Source organism: Electrona antarctica (genome assembly GCF_951216825.1).
Source record: "Electrona antarctica genome assembly, contig: scaffold_478, whole genome shotgun sequence".
NCBI classification, from domain to species: domain Eukaryota; kingdom Metazoa; phylum Chordata; class Actinopteri; order Myctophiformes; family Myctophidae; genus Electrona; species Electrona antarctica.
This window is the reverse complement of record NW_027638220.1, coordinates 28574-50916: the sequence shown is the minus strand read 5'-3', so window position 1 is coordinate 50916 and position 22343 is coordinate 28574. Positions and strand designations below refer to the sequence as shown.

General features: G+C 39.8%; 1 protein-coding gene across 1 annotated transcript in view; it reads left to right on the top strand.

Moving 5' to 3' along the window:
• Positions 1 to 351: 351 nt before the first annotated feature.
• The window catches only part of LOC306918275 (NACHT, LRR and PYD domains-containing protein 3-like), a gene marked incomplete at its 3' end in the record, with an annotated part of 49107 nt that continues 27115 nt past the window's right edge, over positions 352 to 22343 (top strand). The window contains exons 1-3 of the mRNA XM_079531149.1: positions 352 to 476; positions 7103 to 7378; positions 13963 to 14082. Of these exons, the coding sequence (XP_079387275.1) occupies positions 7122 to 7378; positions 13963 to 14082 (377 nt within the window). The remainder of the gene's footprint in view (positions 477 to 7102; positions 7379 to 13962; positions 14083 to 22343) is intronic.

Here is a 22343-nt window from a genome sequence, read left to right as displayed (position 1 = left end):
GACTGACGGACGGAGTGCAAAACATACTCTCTCCCCATGCCTTCGGCCTGGTGGAGACAATAACAACAAGGCCAACGAGGTATTCAACCTCGTCTGTCTGTCTGTCTCTGTGTCTGTATGTCCGAGCACCAACAAGCTGCAACACCTAAAGTGGCCAGTAGAGTACAGCACAGAGTACACTACTGTACGAGCCCTGGGACGCGCGCGCGCACACACACACACACACACACACACACACACACACACACACACCCCTCCCACTCTCTTCACCTAGCCTGGTTAATAAACCAGACCGAATCAGCCGTTGGCGACAGTATTGTGTGATATTAGTCTGGCTTATTAGCCAGGCTACTCTTCACCAGCATCAGTCAGGATCAGGAAGAGGTATTGCAGACAGAAGCAACAAGTAACACTTTAAACAACAGCACAGAACTCCTAAACAACCTGGACTCACCACAACTTCACTCAACAACGAGGTCAGTGTCCTCTAAGACTTAGACCTAGCCAGATATTATCCCTTACTTAGAGTCTAAGTAAGGGATAATATCTGGCTAGGTGGTCATTATCGGGAGATAATTCACCGACAGGGAGTTTAACCACCGAGGTGGTTACACTCCCTGAAGGTAAATTATATCCCGACAATGACCACCTAGCCAGATATTATCCCGCTTATTACATGGCTAACTAACATAAATTAATACATTGACCCAAAACACAACAAAAAAAGTATTCCATAAGTTCGCGGCGGCGCTGCAGCTGCAGGGCTGGAGCACTGTCGGAAAACAAGGAAGTGAGTTGATCAAATAGAATCCATTTTCGGGTCCTGCTCTCCTTTTATATACATTTTTAAGAGCAATTTTTAGCTGTAAATGACATTGTGTGTCACTAGTGTGTGTGTGTGTGTGTTTACATGGCTGTCATGTTGGAAACAGCAGTAAATCAAGCGGGGCGCAGCTGGTGGTGCTCAGAGGGTTTGAAATGAAATGATTACTATATTTACCCAGGGTATCTGGGCTAAGCTCAAGAACTTGTTTCCAGCCAGGCCCTGCTCATAGAACATTTCATCGTAGTGGTTCAATGCCTTGTTCAAGGGCACTTCAGCGGTGGTAATTTTAACGTGTCGGACTGCTGATTCGAACTGGCGACCTTCCGGTATCAAGACCGCTCCGCAATCCGTTCGGCCACCGCTGCCACTGGTTTGATTAGGCAGCGGTCATTATCGACACATAATTCACAGCTGAATTAAGCGATTGACCAATCAGAATAAAGCATTCAACCAAGCCATGTAATAAATGTAGTGGAGTTGACCTAGACCAGGGGTGCCCATGCATTTTTTACTTGACATCTACTTTTAAAATGACCAGCTAAACAAGATCTACCCACACAATATTATCCAACTGCTGAGCTGCGTGGCACTGTTGTAGTGTCGTTTCTGATTGATTGATTGAAATATTTATTAACAGTTTGCAGAATTACAGTACATTTCAAGCGCAACTCAATACAAAGACTGTTAACTGTGAGTGGACGACCCAATAAAGCATTACACTTGTTTACAAGAGGGTCCACCTAGTGATGGGCCAAAGAAGCTTTTATGAACCTCTGAACCAGTTGAACCAATTGGTTCAAAAATGTGTTAAGCTTTGAAGCTTCAGTGAATAGTGACATCTGCTGGCGAAATGCTAGACTGCATTTAATTTAGGCAGTAGAGACAGTGAAACACTTACTACAGGACACAGCAAAACTTTAGTAAATAAACCTATATTATCAGATTAGATTTTTGTTGTGAAATCTTAGAAGGAATGCACTCTACAAATAAAGACTTGAAGTTGATTGATTAATTTGTGTATTCAACTATTTGGGCAACATGTGAGCTTTATCCTCTAATTCATGGACCTGGATTGAGTGTGTCTAAATGCCTAAACTGTAATTAAACATTGAAATGAAATAAACAAACAAAAACACACAATAGTGTTTTGTATGGAGCAGTGTGATATGTTTGTAGGATGGGGAAATATTTGACACATCTAATATATTGCTAATGGCCAATTAATACATTCATGTCAGATTTAATACTTTGTATTGCACAGATGCACATCGCAATGTTGATTAAACGTATTGATTAAATAACGTTTAGTTACAAATATAGATGTGCCACTTTCGTCTACTGTATTGCATCAAAATATTTGCAGTACCCCAGCCCAGGTTTGAACTCACGACTCTCCGCTTACGAGTCCAGCACGCAAAGGACAAGTCACGGGAGTAATTTACAGACAGGGTTTCCCTGTAGGTTTTATCATGGTTGCGCAAGCCGATCCGTGGCAACTCAAAGTATTGAACCAGTTCCTAGACCAGTTTGAGGAAATGAACCACTTACTGCTTCGGACGTCATTGGTCACGTGACTTTTTCCCTACTGAAGCAAGCTTCGAAGCACTGGTTCATATGCAAATGAAGGCGTGGTTTGAAGCGTGTGTCGGAGCTTCAGTATCAGACGCCCATCACTAGGTCCACCTTGTTCAATTCATCAAAACATTTAGAGACGTACAAATATAATTTAATATACACTTCTATATAGCCAAAAAGAACAGAACAGGAATTCATCATAAAGGAGGTAAAAAAAGGGGAAAGAAACTGAGGGGAAAAAGGGGTGGGGGGGGGATTCAGGATTGGATTGTGGGTTCGAGCTGTCAATCAAGTCACCTTAATTCAAGTGGCAGTTTTTTATATTTTAATTTATATATTTTTAGGGCATGTGATCTACTGGTAGATCACGATCTACCTTTTGGGCAGCGCTGACCTAGACAGTCTAAATGTATTTTGAGTTGACGTCCTAGACAGTCCTGGTACACAGTTAGGGAAAGTTAGCCCACATTTAATCTGCTAAACGAATGCTTCATAAAGGTGTCTACTGTCACCTCAATGTGTTCCAACACATTTAATCTGCTAAATGAATGCTTCATAAAGGTGTCTACTATCACCTCAATGTGTTCCAACACATTTAATCTGCTAAATGAATGCTTCATAAAGGTGTCTACTATCACCTCAATGTGTTCCAACACATTTAATCTGCTAAATGAATGCTTCATAAAGGTGTCTACTGTCACCTCAATGTGTTCCAACACATTTAGGGCCCTATTAAGCAAGACGAAAAACCCATGCGGTAATACAGATTTCGCCCTCGCTCTGCGCCTTTTCGGATTATGGAAGCCGTGGTGAGCGCTCACTCATATGGAATACCACGTTCCTGCATAATTTAGCATTGGGGGAGTGTCCATATGTTAATTATTTTCGCTTTGCGCTATCTGCTATTAAGCCCCTTGACCTAAAAACACTTCCGCCTGGGTCTGACCACGTCTTAAAAGCAAAAAGCACTGTTTGATTTTACACTTGAGCGGCTCTGGAGTGCTGCTGGAGTGTTGCCATGTCCGTTTGCTGTTTATTATAAGCGGCTTCTTTTTCTGCAAAGTTGCTTGTAAATATTGGTAGTTGTGGTTGCTTTTCTTGTTTCTAAAGTGCTTATTTGGGCTTTTCTCCTAATGTTGTTTAAACCAGTGATCCTCACACAGCGACATTCCCATGTCAAGGACCCCCAGATGAATGCATTTGCCCAACTAAGCCAGTGACCCCCATGACAGATTTGTGTTTTTAAATGTTTCAATAACATTTTTCAAAAATATTCTTATTGTCACTTGTTTCAAAGATTACTTTTGAAAATAGCAGATCTACCAGCTCACAATGCATCACATTCATTCATTAAAACAATGAACTCTGACTGCAGGGGGATATATATTTATAATGATCATTATAACAATGTGCAAGAAAATATGTAAAAAGAAGGAAGAACTTTATATTTGTGGACAATCAAAATATGCTGGAAATTTTAATGTGGTGTCATTAAAAGGAATCTTGATATGGCAGACTCACTATCTAGAAAATAAAAACATGGCACTTCATTTAAAATAGGTTGTAGACCCCTGTTATATGCGGAGTATGTTTATAGACCTATTTACTTGTTTCTATGAGACATGGCAACAGCGAGCTTTCTGGCTTTCTCGTTGAGATTATAAAGGGTCATATATCGCTCATTTCTAAACCTTTTTTAAAAATTAAAACATCTCCATAATCACTGGGAAGTTTGCTTTCATACGCTGTATCACACCCGACTCAATTCTTCTTCAATAAAATGCTACGAGCGAAGACCATAACATTGGGGCCGCAGCAATACGCATGGCGCACATATGGCATTTCAACTCATTCCTTCATCGTGACTCGAATGAAATAAAATAAAATAAACGTTATTTTACTGGTGTTTTTCAATAGAAACAAATAAAGAGCGTGTGTGCAACAGTCAGTGCATATACGTGCATGCACTATAGGCTATATTTCCTCCTTGTCGGGATGGTGAGCTGAGCTCTTCACAGCCCGTTTGTCTTTCATATTATTCTTATAATATTTGATATTATAAACACTCATGGTTCTCTCATTTCTCAGCCGTTTTTTAAAATGTAAAAATCCCCACATTCCTTAGGAATCTTGCTTTCATTCGCTGTATGGTATATGGTTCTATTTTTATCGAATTAAACAATATCAAACGAACTTGTATGTTCGGGGGTTAGACGATTCTGGGAACATTACGCATGGATTGCCAATTTGCCAGCCAATGCTGCGTATCTACTCGCAGTTCCATTCCGATCTGAAAGGTATAGGTAGGTGCCATTTCAAAGGCTTAGTTATTCATTTATGAATCAAATGAACTAGAATAAAGATTTTTACAGCTGTTTTTCATGCTTAGAACAGAAACAAATGAAGTGATGATGTGCGTATATCTCCCTCCCTTAGCATATGGCTGCGCCGCTGTAATGACTTTCCAATGAACACTGCAAGTTACTTAACAAAATAGAGACATAGGCCTACAAGCTATGCACATCATGGCTGTGACAGCTTGTGGATCTGTTCTTTTGAGGCATAAAGGTGACAGCATGCAGTGCAATAGGAATAATTAACCCAAATGTGACAAAGTCATGTCATGTCTATGGTGCCAGTCTGCAGAAATGTAATACCACTTGCCGAAAAGGGCGCATTCCATGAGGACATCAGCTGGTGTCGTAAAGAGAATAATACGGACATGTTCATTGGGTAAGCCTCAAAACTCCCTGAAACACTCCCATGACTAATTCAAGGCCGTTTTGCTCACACCACGGGGTGTCGAAAGCGCTTCTTACCTGGCCCATAATTGTAATATGACATTGCACACGCCCCCACGTCTTAAAAACTGTAAAATTATATGTAATTAGATTCCACTTGCTTAATAGGGCCCTTAATCTGCTAAATGAATGCTTCATAAAGGTGTCTACTGTCACCTCAATGCAGCTGCTGAAAGTTGGGCTACCATTAACAACCTATATGGCCTAAGAAGGCAAAATGTACAACATTTAATTCTGCTTTGAGTAGCATGTTAGGCTACGGGTTTTTTCATGATTCTGAATACATTGCAAGCATCGCAAACACCGGTCTTCCAAATGTGATGACGCAAAACATTTGTGGTGACAGTTTGTGTTGTGGGCCTACTTCTGTCACTTCTCTTTTTACAACCCTCTGGCACGCACACATGAGCACACGCACACACACACACACACACACACACGTGCACGTACGCACGAGCACACACACGCACGCATCAGTGCCACAGATAAAATGCACATGCATACGCACTTGCAGAATGTGTTGTTTTGAATGTTGTAGCAACGGATTTGTGTGTGTGAGTGTGTGAGTGTGTGTGTGTGTGAGTGTCAGGTTACTAGTGCTCACGACATGAGAGCAGAGCAGCCTGGCCCTGCCTGGCAGCCTGACAGCCTGGCCCTGCCTGGCAGCCTGGCAGCCTGGCAGCCTGGCCCTGCCTGGCAGCCTGGCCCTGCCTGGCAGCCTGGCAGCCTGGCAGCCTGGCAGCCTGGCAGCCTGGCCCTGCCTGGCAGCCTGGCAGCCTGGCCCTGCCTGGCCCTGCCTGGCTCTGCATGAATACCTGTGTCCGTGTGCTTCAACTCCGCGGAACGGCTCGGACAACAAATCATCATAGTGATATTGATTATTACAATGAATAAACATAAACACACTAGTTCACTTGAACAATGTTGTGGTAACTAAGGTATTTGAAGAGGAATATACATTTTATAATTGCGATTATGAAACAGTTAACCTCTTAAACCCCAGGGGGATCCAGGGGGGAAATCCGCAACATCGGAGTTGGAACCGGAGACCAATTGAGTCTCCATTGACCCGCTGAGCGCTGTTCAGAGGTGGACAGCCGCTGCCCCCGCCAGCGGGGGCAATGGGGCTCAAGAGGTTTTAAGGTGGTTGCACACTGGACGCGTTTTTTCGGAAAAACGATGGAGAAACGCTGCTGAAAATCCAAAAAACGCGCTCGGTGTGTGGGGACCTTTACCCTAAAAAAAGACCTTAACTCAATGTCACTGTAACTAAGACTTTCGAGAGAGAACATTTTTTTTTAAATGAGACTTTCACCTAGTATGAAGCTAAATGTGACACCAAAAGAGTAGCATAAGTTGCTATGCTACTACTGCCACCAAGCCCGCATAGAAGACAATGGGGAAAGCTCATCGGCACTCTGACGTCATCATCAAGATTAGCATAACACATAGCCGTTCTTATCTCCCGAGGGGCGTGTCATTCCCCCTTTAATTCAAATATCACTTATTTTTTTGTTTTGTTGTGATAATCCTCCCTACTATAGAGTGTGCTGACCATATAAGGAGTTCCTCCCTGTCTCCAGTTAACCCCTGGGGGTCAAAAAACCTTAGGTTTCATTTTTGGCTAGGTGGCCCAGCCTTCATCCAATCAGGATAGAGAGGGGCCTTCCGCCAATCATGATCGAGCGGGGGCGGGCCTCGGTGTGTGTGTGCTGTTGGCCTGTTGCATGCCCACTGTAGAGCGTGCATGTGCACATCTGGTTACCGGGGTGTACCATGTGACTGTTTCCAAATCACTGAATGCTCCTTTAATAACAGACACTTTAGGTTAGGTAGATTTTAGGATTTGGGACGTTAGTGTTTAAATAATAAATACCCTTCTTTGTGTTGTTCATCATAGATGTGTTAAAGTCTAGAAGATGAGTGACTCTGGGGACACCGTGGGGGAGGAGCCTCCAGCATCCAGACATGAAGACCAACCACCAGACACCGTGGGGGAGGAGCCTCCAGCATCCAGACATGAAGACCAACCACCAGACACCGTGGGGGAGGAGCCTCCATCATCCAGACATGAAGACCAACCACCAGACACCGTGGGGGAGGAGCCTCCATCATCCAGACATGAAGACCAACCACCAGACACCGTGGGGGAGGAGCCTCCAGCATCCAGAAAGCTGTAAGTTTTAACTCCAGCTTGGATGTCACACACTAGACAGAATGGTGGTTAACTGGTCACATCACTAGACAGAATGGTGGTTAACTGGTCACATCACTAGACAGAATGGTGGTTAACTGGTCACATCACTAGACAGAATGGTGGTTAACTGGTCACATCACTAGACAGAATGGTGGTTAACTGGTCACATCACTAGACAGAATGATGGTTAACTGGTCACATCACTAGACAGAATGATGGTTAACTGGTCACATCACTAGACAGAATGGTAACAGAGGAGACAGAAACAGTGTTGTTATTGTGATGATAACAGAGGAGACAGAAACAGTGTTGTTATTGTGATGGTAACAGAGGAGACAGAAACAGTGTTGTTATTGTGATGGTAACAGAGGAGACAGAAACAGTGTTGTTATTGTGGTGATAACAGAGGAGACAGAAACAGTGTTGTTATTGTGATGATAACAGAGGAGACAGAAACAGTGTTGTTATTGTGATGATAACAGAGGAGACAGAAACAGTGTTGTTATTGTGATGGTAACAGAGAAGACAGAAACAGTGTTGTTATTGTGGTGATAACAGAGGAGACAGAAACAGTGTTGTTATTGTGGTGGTAACAGAGGAGACAGAAACAGTGTTGTTATTGTGATGGTAACAGAGGAGACAGAAACAGTGTTGTTATTGTGATGGTAACAGAGGAGACAGAAACAGTGTTGTTATTGTGATGGTAACAGAGGAGACAGAAACAGTGTTGTTATTGTGGTGTAACAGAGGAGACAGAAACAGTGTTGTTATTGTGATGGTAACAGAGGAGACAGAAACAGTGTTGTTATTGTGATGGTAACAGAGGAGGCAGAAACAGTGTTGTTATTGTGATGATAACAGAGGAGACAGAAACAGTGTTGTTATTGTGATAACAGAGGAGACAGAAACAGTGTTGTTATTGTGGTGGTAACAGAGGAGACAGAAACAGTGTTGTTATTGTGATAACAGAGGAGACAGAAACAGTGTTGTTATTGTGATGATAACAGAGGAGACAGAAACAGTGTTGTTATTGTGATAACAGAGGAGACAGAAACAGTGTTGTTATTGTGGTGGTAACAGAGGAGACAGAAACAGTGTTATTGTGATGGTAACAGAGGAGACAGAAACAGTGTTGTTATTGTGATGGTAACAGAGGAGACAGAAACAGTGTTGTTATTGTGGTGGTAACAGAAGAGACAGAAACAGTGTTGTTATTGTGATGGTAACAGAGGAGACAGAAACAGTGTTGTTATTGTGATGGTAACAGAGGAGACAGAAACAGTGTTGTTATTGTGGTGGTAACAGAAGAGACAGAAACAGTGTTGTTATTGTGATGGTAACAGAGGAGACAGAAACAGTGTTGTTATTGTGGTGGTAACAGAGGAGACAGAAACAGTGTTGTTATTGTGATGATAACAGAGGAGACAGAAACAGTGTTGTTATTGTGATGGTAACAGAGGAGACAGAAACAGTGTTGTCATTGTGGTGGTAACAGAGGAGACAGAAACAGTGTTGTTATTGTGATGGTAACAGAGGAGACATAAACAGTGTTGTTATTGTGGTGGTAACAGAGGAGACAGAAACAGTGTTGTTATTGTGATGGTAACAGAGGAGACAGAAACAGGGTTGTTATTGTGGTGGTAACAGAGGAGACAGAAACAGTGTTGTTATTGTGATGATAACAGAGGAGACAGAAACAGTGTTGTTATTGTGGTGGTAACAGAGGAGACAGAAACAGTGTTGTTATTGTGGTGGTAACAGAGGAGACAGAAACAGTGTTGTTATTGTGGTGGTAACAGAGGAGACAGAAACAGTGTTGTTATTGTGATGATAACAGAGGAGACAGAAACAGTGTTGTTATTGTGATGGTAACAGAGGAGACAGAAACAGTGTTGTTATTGTGATGGCAACAGAGGAGACAGAAACAGTGTTGTTATTGTGATGATAACAGAGGAGACAGAAACAGTGTTGTTATTGGGATGATAACAGAGGAGACAGAAACAGTGTTGTTATTGTGATGGTAACAGAGGAGACAGAAACAGTGTTGTTATTGTAATGATAACAGAGGAGACAGAAACAGTGTTGTTATTGTGATGATAACAGAGGAGACAGAAACAGTGTTGTTATTGTGATGGTAACAGAGGAGACAGAAACAGTGTTGTTATTGTGATGATAACAGAGGAGACAGAAACAGTGTTGTTATTTTGGTGGTAACAGAGGAGACAGAAACAGTGTTGTTATTGTGATGATAACAGAGGAGACAGAAACAGTGTTGTTATTGTGATGGTAACAGAGGAGACGGAAACAGTGTTGTTATTGTGGTGGTAACAGAGGAGACAGAAACAGTGTTGTTATTGTGATGATAACAGAGGAGACAGAAACAGTGTTGTTATTGTGGTGGTAACAGAGGAGACAGAAACAGTGTTGTTATTGTGATGGTAACAGAGGAGACAGAAACAGTGTTGTTATTGTGATGATAACAGAGGAGACAGAAACAGTGTTGTTATTTTGATGGTAACAGAGGAGACAGAAACAGTGTTGTTATTGTGATGGTAACAGAGGAGACAGAAACAGTGTTGTTATTGTGGTGGTAACAGAGGAGACAGAAACAGTGTTGTTATTGTAGTGGTAACAGAGGAGACAAACAGTGTTGTTATTGTGATGGTAACAGAGGAGACAGAAACAGTGTTGTTATTGTGGTGGTAACAGAGGAGACAGAAACAGTGTTGTTATTGTGATGGTAACAGAGGAGACAGAAACAGTGTTGTTATTGTGATGGTAACAGAGGAGACAGAAACAGTGTTGTTATTGTGATGATAACAGAGGAGACATAAACAGTGTTGTTATTGTGATGGTAACAGAGGAGACAGAAACAGTGTTGTTATTGTGATGATAACAGAGGAGACATAAACAGTGTTGTTATTGTGATGGTAACAGAGGAGACAGAAACAGTGTTGTTATTGTGATGGTAACAGAGGAGACAGAAACAGTGTTGTTATTGTGATGGTAACAGAGGAGACAGAAACAGTGTTGTTATTGTGATGGTAACAGAGGAGACAGAAACAGTGTTGTTATTGTGATGGTAACAGAGGAGACAGAAACAGTGTTGTTATTGTGATGGTAACAGAGGAGACAGAAACAGTGTTGTTATTGTGATGATAACAGAGGAGACAGAAACAGTGTTGTTATTGTGATGGTAACAGAGGAGACAGAAACAGTGTTGTTATTGTGATGATAACAGAGGAGACAGAAACAGTGTTGTTATTGTGGTGGTAACAGAGGAGACAGAAACAGTGTTGTTATTGTGATGGTAACAGAGGAGACAGAAACAGTGTTGTTATTGTGATGGTAACAGAGGAGACAGAAACAGTGTTGTTATTGTGGTGGTAACAGAGGAGACAGAAACAGTGTTGTTATTGTGATGGTAACAGAGGAGACAGAAACAGTGTTGTTATTGTGATGATAACAGAGGAGACAGAAACAGTGTTGTTATTGTGATGGTAACAGAGGAGACAGAGACAGTGTTGTTATTGTGATGATAACAGAGGAGACAGAAACAGTGTTGTTATTGTGATGGTAACAGAGGAGACAGAAACAGTGTTGTTATTGTGATGATAACAGAGGAGACAGAAACAGTGTTGTTATTGTGATGGTAACAGAGGAGACAGAAACAGTGTTGTCATTGTGGTGGTAACAGAGGAGACAGAAACAGTGTTGTTATTGTGATGGTAACAGAGGAGACATAAACAGTGTTGTTATTGTGGTGGTAACAGAGGAGACAGAAACAGTGTTGTTATTGTGATGGTAACAGAGGAGACAGAAACAGTGTTGTTATTGTGGTGGTAACAGAAGAGACAGAAACAGTGTTGTTATTGTGATGGTAACAGAGGAGACAGAAACAGTGTTGTTATTGTGGTGGTAACAGAGGAGACAGAAACAGTGTTGTTATTGTGATGATAACAGAGGAGACAGAAACAGTGTTGTTATTGTGATGGTAACAGAGGAGACAGAAACAGTGTTGTCATTGTGGTGGTAACAGAGGAGACAGAAACAGTGTTGTTATTGTGATGGTAACAGAGGAGACATAAACAGTGTTGTTATTGTGGTGGTAACAGAGGAGACAGAAACAGTGTTGTTATTGTGATGGTAACAGAGGAGACAGAAACAGGGTTGTTATTGTGGTGGTAACAGAGGAGACAGAAACAGTGTTGTTATTGTGATGATAACAGAGGAGACAGAAACAGTGTTGTTATTGTGGTGGTAACAGAGGAGACAGAAACAGTGTTGTTATTGTGGTGGTAACAGAGGAGACAGAAACAGTGTTGTTATTGTGGTGGTAACAGAGGAGACAGAAACAGTGTTGTTATTGTGATGATAACAGAGGAGACAGAAACAGTGTTGTTATTGTGATGGTAACAGAGGAGACAGAAACAGTGTTGTTATTGTGATGGCAACAGAGGAGACAGAAACAGTGTTGTTATTGTGATGATAACAGAGGAGACAGAAACAGTGTTGTTATTGGGATGATAACAGAGGAGACAGAAACAGTGTTGTTATTGTGATGGTAACAGAGGAGACAGAAACAGTGTTGTTATTGTAATGATAACAGAGGAGACAGAAACAGTGTTGTTATTGTGATGATAACAGAGGAGACAGAAACAGTGTTGTTATTGTGATGGTAACAGAGGAGACAGAAACAGTGTTGTTATTGTGATGATAACAGAGGAGACAGAAACAGTGTTGTTATTTTGGTGGTAACAGAGGAGACAGAAACAGTGTTGTTATTGTGATGATAACAGAGGAGACAGAAACAGTGTTGTTATTGTGATGGTAACAGAGGAGACGGAAACAGTGTTGTTATTGTGGTGGTAACAGAGGAGACAGAAACAGTGTTGTTATTGTGATGATAACAGAGGAGACAGAAACAGTGTTGTTATTGTGGTGGTAACAGAGGAGACAGAAACAGTGTTGTTATTGTGATGGTAACAGAGGAGACAGAAACAGTGTTGTTATTGTGATGATAACAGAGGAGACAGAAACAGTGTTGTTATTTTGATGGTAACAGAGGAGACAGAAACAGTGTTGTTATTGTGATGGTAACAGAGGAGACAGAAACAGTGTTGTTATTGTGGTGGTAACAGAGGAGACAGAAACAGTGTTGTTATTGTAGTGGTAACAGAGGAGACAAACAGTGTTGTTATTGTGATGGTAACAGAGGAGACAGAAACAGTGTTGTTATTGTGGTGGTAACAGAGGAGACAGAAACAGTGTTGTTATTGTGATGGTAACAGAGGAGACAGAAACAGTGTTGTTATTGTGATGGTAACAGAGGAGACAGAAACAGTGTTGTTATTGTGATGATAACAGAGGAGACATAAACAGTGTTGTTATTGTGATGGTAACAGAGGAGACAGAAACAGTGTTGTTATTGTGATGATAACAGAGGAGACATAAACAGTGTTGTTATTGTGATGGTAACAGAGGAGACAGAAACAGTGTTGTTATTGTGATGGTAACAGAGGAGACAGAAACAGTGTTGTTATTGTGATGGTAACAGAGGAGACAGAAACAGTGTTGTTATTGTGATGGTAACAGAGGAGACAGAAACAGTGTTGTTATTGTGATGGTAACAGAGGAGACAGAAACAGTGTTGTTATTGTGATGGTAACAGAGGAGACAGAAACAGTGTTGTTATTGTGATGATAACAGAGGAGACAGAAACAGTGTTGTTATTGTGATGGTAACAGAGGAGACAGAAACAGTGTTGTTATTGTGATGATAACAGAGGAGACAGAAACAGTGTTGTTATTGTGGTGGTAACAGAGGAGACAGAAACAGTGTTGTTATTGTGATGGTAACAGAGGAGACAGAAACAGTGTTGTTATTGTGATGGTAACAGAGGAGACAGAAACAGTGTTGTTATTGTGGTGGTAACAGAGGAGACAGAAACAGTGTTGTTATTGTGATGGTAACAGAGGAGACAGAAACAGTGTTGTTATTGTGATGATAACAGAGGAGACAGAAACAGTGTTGTTATTGTGATGGTAACAGAGGAGACAGAGACAGTGTTGTTATTGTGATGATAACAGAGGAGACAGAAACAGTGTTGTTATTGTGATGGTAACAGAGGAGACAGAAACAGTGTTGTTATTGTGATGATAACAGAGGAGACAGAAACAGTGTTGTTATTGTGGTGGTAACAGAGGAGACAGAAACAGTGTTGTTATTGTGATAACAGAGGAGACAGAAACAGTGTTGTTATTGTGATGATAACAGAGGAGACAGAAACAGTGTTGTTATTGTGATGGTAACAGAGGAGACAGGAACAGTGTTGTTATTGTGATGATAACAGAGGAGACAGAAACAGTGTTGTTATTGTGGTGGTAACAGAGGAGACAGAAACAGTGTTGTTATTGTGATAACAGAGGAGACAGAAACAGTGTTGTTATTGTGGTGGTAACAGAGGAGACAGAAACAGTGTTGTTATTGTGATGATAACAGAGGAGACAGAAACAGTGTTGTTAATGTGATGATAACAGGGGTGACATAAACAATGATAACAGGGATGACAACCAGAGTCAGAGACCAGAGGCTCCAAGCAGCACAACGAGTGGCATCTACTCTCTCACTTCTACCGGACTCTCTTCAGACGTCAGTGATGAACCTGGACCTTCACGCTCAAAGTAAGATCATTTTAAACTCTAATCTTTTCGAGAATGAATAAAGGTTTCAATCAAAGGTCGGAGTCAGAATTGTTATAACGGTGATGACAGAAAAAAAGCTAAACAGAGAATACACACTGGCAGAATTCCTGAGCACTGTGACTGACACAAAACTAAGACAGTCCTTGACCAGGTACAGACTCTGTGAACACAGCCTTGCGATAGAGAAAGGCTGACACAGACAGACCCCGCTCCCATGGCAAGACAGACTGCACCCACTGCACGCTCCCATGACAAGACAGACTGCACCCACTGCACGCTCCCATGACAAGACAGACTGCACCCACTGCACGCTCCCAAGACAAGACAGACTGCACCCACTGCACGCTCTCATGACAAGACAGACTGTGCACCCACTGCACGCTCCCATGACAAGACAGAGTGCACCCACTGCACGCTCCCATGACAAGACAGACTGCACCCACTGCACGCTCCCATGACAAGACAGACTGCACCCACTGCAGGCTCCCATGACAAGACAGACTGCACCCACTGCACGCTCCCATGACAAGACAGACTGCACCCACTGCACGCTCCCATGACAAGACAGGCTGCACCCACTGCACGCTCCCATGACAAGACAGACTGCACCCACTGCACACAGACTGTGGTGGAAACAGAGCTACACTTAACACTTTTCATGCCGGGGAATTTTTCAGGAATAAGGTCCTAGAGTGCCTAGAAAGTCTGACCTCTCTTTAGAAGTGTTTAAACGAGTTGAGTTGAGATGGTTTCAACTTCAACTACAATGACACAAAGCTACTAATATTTCACCTACTAGTACTCAACTAGTCTGTTACCGTCCATCACTAGTTACTAGCGTCATGCTTGTGTGTGTGTGTGTGTGTGTGTGTGTGTGTGTGTGTGTGTGTGTGTGTGTGTGTGTGTGTGTGTGTGTGTGTGTGTGTGTGTGTGTGTGTGTGTAACATCAGTTAACTTATTAACGTTCTGACATTTAACAATGAGTGAAGCAATGCGTGCCAAGTTGGCAAGTTTCGTTTATAATTATATACATAACTTGCGCTGTTTGCTTGAAGATCTGTCCGTGCAGAGACCCGCCTGTCAAAATGAACTGCTCTACAAGCTCATCGCGGCTGTTGTATATCATTTAAAGCTCTGTGCAGGCTATGATGACGTATTTCGATATTTCTTGTTGCCTTATATGGTGTGGGATGGGCGTGGATGTTCCATTTAACCAGGCGACACCAGGCGAATCGCTTGGGAAAAATGCGGAAAAGGATACACTCGCCGATCCGCACAAATGAAGTGATTATACCAGCTTCCCTGAATAAGACGGGAGCAAATCGTAGGTTGAGCGGACGGATAAATACGCCTACCAATACGATCTGTTTCCGCATTATTTACACTGTGACGTATTTCTCCTTTGTGAATGAGGACCATTAACACTATACAATATACACTATAACAATATACACTATAACACTATACAATATACACTATAACACTATACAATATACACTATACCACTATACAATATACACTATAACACTATACAATATACACTATAACACTATACAATATACACTATAACACTATACAATATACACTATACCACTATACAATATACACTATACCACTATACAATATACACTATAACACTATACAATATACACTAACACTATACAATATACACTATACCACTATACAATATACACTATAACACTATACACTATAACACTATACAATTACACTATAACACTATACAATATACACTATAACACTATACAATATACACTATAACACTATACAATATACACTATAACACTATACAATATACACTATACCACTATACAATATACAATATAACACTATACACTATACACTATAACACTATACAATATACACTATAACACTATACAATATACACTATACGATGTACACTATAACACTATACAATATACACTATAACACTATACAATATACACTATACGATGTACACTATAACACTATACAATATACACTATAACACTATACAATATACACTATAACACTATACAATTACACTATAACACTATACAATATACACTATAACACTATACAATATACACTATAACACTATACAATTACACTATAACACTATACAATTACACTATAACACTATACAATATACACTAACACTGCGTGAGGTGCTTCCAAATGACTGAAATCAGTTGTGGCGACTGAGAACTTTAATCCATGCAGATGTGAAATGGGACTTAACAATAACAATTATTAAACAAATTGAATTCACATGATAATTATAGAAACATTTCTATGATTCCAGAAGTCACCACAGAGCAGAGTCTCCAACAGCCAGCTGTGTGTCTATGAAGAGTGACTGGTCTAAAGGAGATCCCCCTAACTTCAGTAATGAACCTGGACCTCCTGATTCACAGTATGTCAATTCTCCTGTACAATATAGACACTATAACACTATACAATATACACTATAACACTATACAATATACACTATAACACTATACAATATACACTATAACACTATACAATATACACTATAACACTATATTGTTGAGCTTGTAGAGCAGCTATTTTCGTTGCGCGAGGTGCTTCCAAATGACTGAAATCAGTTGTGGCGACTGAGAACTTTAATCCATGCAGATGTGAAATGGGACTTAACAATAACAATTATTAAACAAATTGAATTCACATGATAATTATAGAAACATTTCTATGATTCCAGAAGTCACCACAGAGCAGAGTCTCCAACAGCCAGCTGTGTGTCTATGAAGAGTGACTGGTCTAAAGGAGATCCCCCTAACTTCAGTAATGAACCTGGACCTCCTGATTCACAGTATGTCAATTCTCCTGTACAATATAGACACTATAACACTATACAATATACACTATAACACTATACAATTACACTATAACACTATACAATTACACTATAACACTATACAATATACACTAACACTGCGTGAGGTGCTTCCAAATGACTGAAATCAGTTGTGGCGACTGAGAACTTTAATCCATGCAGATGTGAAATGGGACTTAACAATAACAATTATTAAACAAATTGAATTCACATGATAATTATAGAAACATTTCTATGATTCCAGAAGTCACCACAGAGCAGAGTCTCCAACAGCCAGCTGTGTGTCTATGAAGAGTGACTGGTCTAAAGGAGATCCCCCTAACTTCAGTAATGAACCTGGACCTCCTGATTCACAGTATGTCAATTCTCCTGTACAATATAGACACTATAACACTATACAATATACACTATAACACTATACAATATACACTATAACACGATACAATATACACTATAACACTAAGATACTAAGACAAAGACACAAAGCTACTAATATTTCACCTACTAGTACTCAACTAGTCTGTTACCGTCCATCACTAGTTACTAGCGTCATGCTTGTGTGTGTGTGTGTGTGTGTGTGTGTGTGTGTGTGTGTGTGTGTGTGTGTGTGTGTGTGTGTGTGTGTGTGTGTGTGTGTGTGTAACATCAGTTAACTTATTAACGTTCTGACATTTAACAATGAGTGAAGCAATGCGTGCCAAGTTGGCAAGTTTCGTTTATAATTATATACATAACTCGCGCTGTTTGCTTGAAGATCTGTCCGTGCAGAGACCCGCCTGTCAAAATGAACTGCTCTACAAGCTCATCGCGGCTGTTGTATATCATTTAAAGCTCTGTGCAGGCTATGATGACGTATTTCGATATTTCTTGTTGCCTTATATGGTGTGGGATGGGCGTGGATGTTCCATTTAACCAGGCGACACCAGGCGAATCGCTTGGGAAAAATGCGGAAAAGGATACACTCGCCGATCCGCACAAATGAAGTGATTATACCAGCTTCCCTGAATAAGACGGGAGCAAATCGTAGGTTGAGCGGACGGATAAATACGCCTACCAATACGATCTGTTTCCGCATTATTTACACTGTGACGTATTTCTCCTTTGTGAATGAGGACCATTAACACTATACAATATACACTATAACACTATACAATATACACTATAACACTATACAATATACACTATAACACTATACAATATACACTATACCACTATACAATATACACTATAACACTATACAATATACACTATAACACTATACAATATACACTATAACATTTCTATGATTCCAGAAGTCACCACAGAGCAGAGTCTCCAACAGCCAGCTGTGTGTCTATGAAGAGTGACTGGTCTAAAGGAGATCCCCCTAACTTCAGTAATGAACCTGGACCTCCTGATTCACAGTATGTCAATTCTCCTGTACAATATAGACACTATAACACTATACAATATACACTATAACACTATATTGTTGAGCTTGTAGAGCAGCTATTTTCGTTGCGCGAGGTGCTTCCAAATGACTGAAATCAGTTGTGGCGACTGAGAACTTTAATCCATGCAGATGTGAAATGGGACTTAACAATAACAATTATTAAACAAATTGAATTCACATGATAATTATAGAAACATTTCTATGATTCCAGAAGTCACCACAGAGCAGAGTCTCCAACAGCCAGCTGTGTGTCTATGAAGAGTGACTGGTCTAAAGGAGATCCCCCTAACTTCAGTAATGAACCTGGACCTCCTGATTCACAGTATGTCAATTCTCCTGTACAATATAGACACTATAACACTATACAATATACACTATAACACTATACAATATACACTAACACTATACAATATACACTATAACACTATACAATATACACTATACCCTATACAATATACACTATAACACTATACAATATAGACACTATAACACTATACAATATACACTAACACTATACAATATACACTATAACACTATACAATATACACTATAACATATACAGTATAAAACACCACATACAGTCACTCATCTCCATGTTTAATGACTATAAACACCACATACAGTCACTCATCTCCATGTTTAAATGACTATAAACACCACATACAGTCACTCATCTCTATGTTTAGTGACTATAAACACCACATACAGTCACTCATCTCCATGTTTAAATGACTATAAACACCACATACAGTCACTCATCTCCATGTTTAAATGACTATAAACACCACATACAGTCACTCATCTCCATGTTTAATGACTATAAACACCACATAGTCACTCATCTCCATGTTTAAATGACTATAAACACCACATACAGTCACTCATCTCCATGTTTAAATGACTATAAACACCACATACAGTCACTCATCTCCATGTTTAAATGACTGTAAACACCACATACAGTCACTCATCTCCATGTTTAATGACTATAAACACCACATACAGTCACTCATATCCATGTTTAATGACTATAAACACCACATACAGTCACTCATCTCCATGTTTAAATGACTGTAAACACCACATACAGTCACTCATCTCCATGTTTAATGACTATAAACACCACATACAGTCACTCATCTCCATGTTTAATGACTATAAACACCACATACAGTCACTCATCTCCATGTTTAATGACTATAAACACCACATACAGTCACTCATCTCCATGTTTAATGACTATAAACACCACATACAGTCACTCATCTCCATGTTTAATGACTATAAACACCACATACAGTCACTCATCTCCATGTTTAAATGACTATAAACACCACATAGTCACTCATCTCCATGTTTAATGACTATAAACACCACATACAGTCACTCATCTCCATGTTTAAATGACTATAAACACCACATAGTCACTCATCTCCATGTTTAATGACTATAAACACCACATACAGTCACTCATCTCCATGTTTAAATGACTATAAACACCACATACAGTCACTCATCTCCATGTTTAATTACTATAAACACCACATACAGTCACTCATATCCATGTTTAAATGACTATAAACACCACATACAGTCACTCATCTCCATGTTTAATGACTATAAACATCACATACAGTCACTCATCTCCATGTTTAGTGACTATAAACACCACATACAGTCACTCATCTCCATGTTTAATGACTATAAACACCACATACAGTCACGCATCTCCATGTTTAGTGACTATAAACACCACATACAGTCACTCATCTCCATGTTTAAATGACTATAAACACCACATACAGTCACTCATCTCCATGTTTAATTACTATAAACACCACATACAGTCACTCATCTCCATGTTTAATGACTATAAACACCACATACAGTCACTCATATCCATGTTGAATTACTATAAACACCACATACAGTCACTCATCTCCATGTTTAAATTACTATAAACACCACATACAGTCACGCATCTCCATGTTTAGTGACTATAAACACCACATACAGTCACTCATCTCCATGTTTAAATGACTATAAACACCACATACAGTCACTCATCTCCATGTCTAATGACTATAAACACCACATACAGTCACTCATCTCCATGTTTAATGACTATAAACACCACATACAGTCACTCATCTCCATGTTTAAATGACTATAAACACCACATACAGTCCACTCATCTCCATGTTTAATGACTATAAACACCACATACAGTCACTCATCTCCATGTTTAGTGACTATAAACACCACATACAGTCACTCATCTCCATGTTTAATGACTATAAACACCACATACAGTCACGCATCTCCATGTTTAGTGACTATAAACACCACATACAGTCACTCATCTCCATGTTTAAATGACTATAAACACCACATACAGTCACTCATCTCCATGTTTAATTACTATAAACACCACATACAGTCACTCATCTCCATGTTTAATGACTATAAACACCACATACAGTCACTCATCTCCATGTTGAATTACTATAAACACCACATACAGTCACTTATCTCCATGTTTAAATGACTATAAACACCACATACAGTCACGCATCTCCATGTTTAGTGACTATAAACACCACATACAGTCACTCATCTCCATGTTTAAATGACTATAAACACCACATACAGTCACTCATCTCCATGTCTAATGACTATAAACACCACATACAGTCACTCATCTCCATGTTTAATGACTATAAACACCACATACAGTCACTCATCTCCATGTTTAAATGACTATAAACACCACATACAGTCCACTCATCTCCATGTTTAATGACTATAAACACCACATACAGTCCACTCATCTCCATGTTTAAATGACTATAAACACCACATACAGTCACTCATCTCCATGTTTAATGACTATAAACACCACATAGTCACTCATCTCCATGTTTAATTACTATAAACACCACATACAGTCACTCATATCCATGTTTAAATGACTATAAACACCACATACAGTCACTCATCTCCATGTTTAATGACTATAAACACCACATACAGTCACTCATCTCCATGTTTAATGACTATAAACACCACATACAGTCACTCATCTCCATGTTTAAATGACTATAAACACCACATACAGTCACTCATCTCCATGTTTAATGACTATAAACACCACATACAGTCACTCATCTCCATGTTTAAATGACTATAAACACCACATACAGTCACTCATCTCCATGTTTAATTACTATAAACACCACATACAGTCACTCATCTCCATGTTTAATGACTATAAACACCACATACAGTCACTCATCTCCATGTTGAATTACTATAAACACCACATACAGTCACTCATCTCCATGTTTAAATGACTATAAACACCACATACAGTCACTCATCTCCATGTCTAATGACTATAAACACCACATACAGTCACTCATCTCCATGTTTAATGACTATAAACACCACATACAGTCACTCATCTCCATGTTTAAATGACTATAAACACCACATACAGTCCACTCATCTCCATGTTTAATGACTATAAACACCACATACAGTCCACTCATCTCCATGTTTAAATGACTATAAACACCACATACAGTCACTCATCTCCATGTTTAATGACTATAAACACCACATAGTCACTCATCTCCATGTTTAATTACTATAAACACCACATACAGTCACTCATATCCATGTTTAAATGACTATAAACACCACATACAGTCACTCATCTCCATGTTTAATGACTATAAACACCACATACAGTCACTCATCTCCATGTTTAATGACTATAAACACCACATACAGTCACTCATATCCATGTTTAATGACTATAAACACCACATACAGTCACTCATCTCCATGTTTAATGACTATAAACACCACATACAGTCACTCATCTCCATGTTTAAATGACTATAAACACCACATAGTCACTCATCTCCATGTTTAATGACTATAAACACC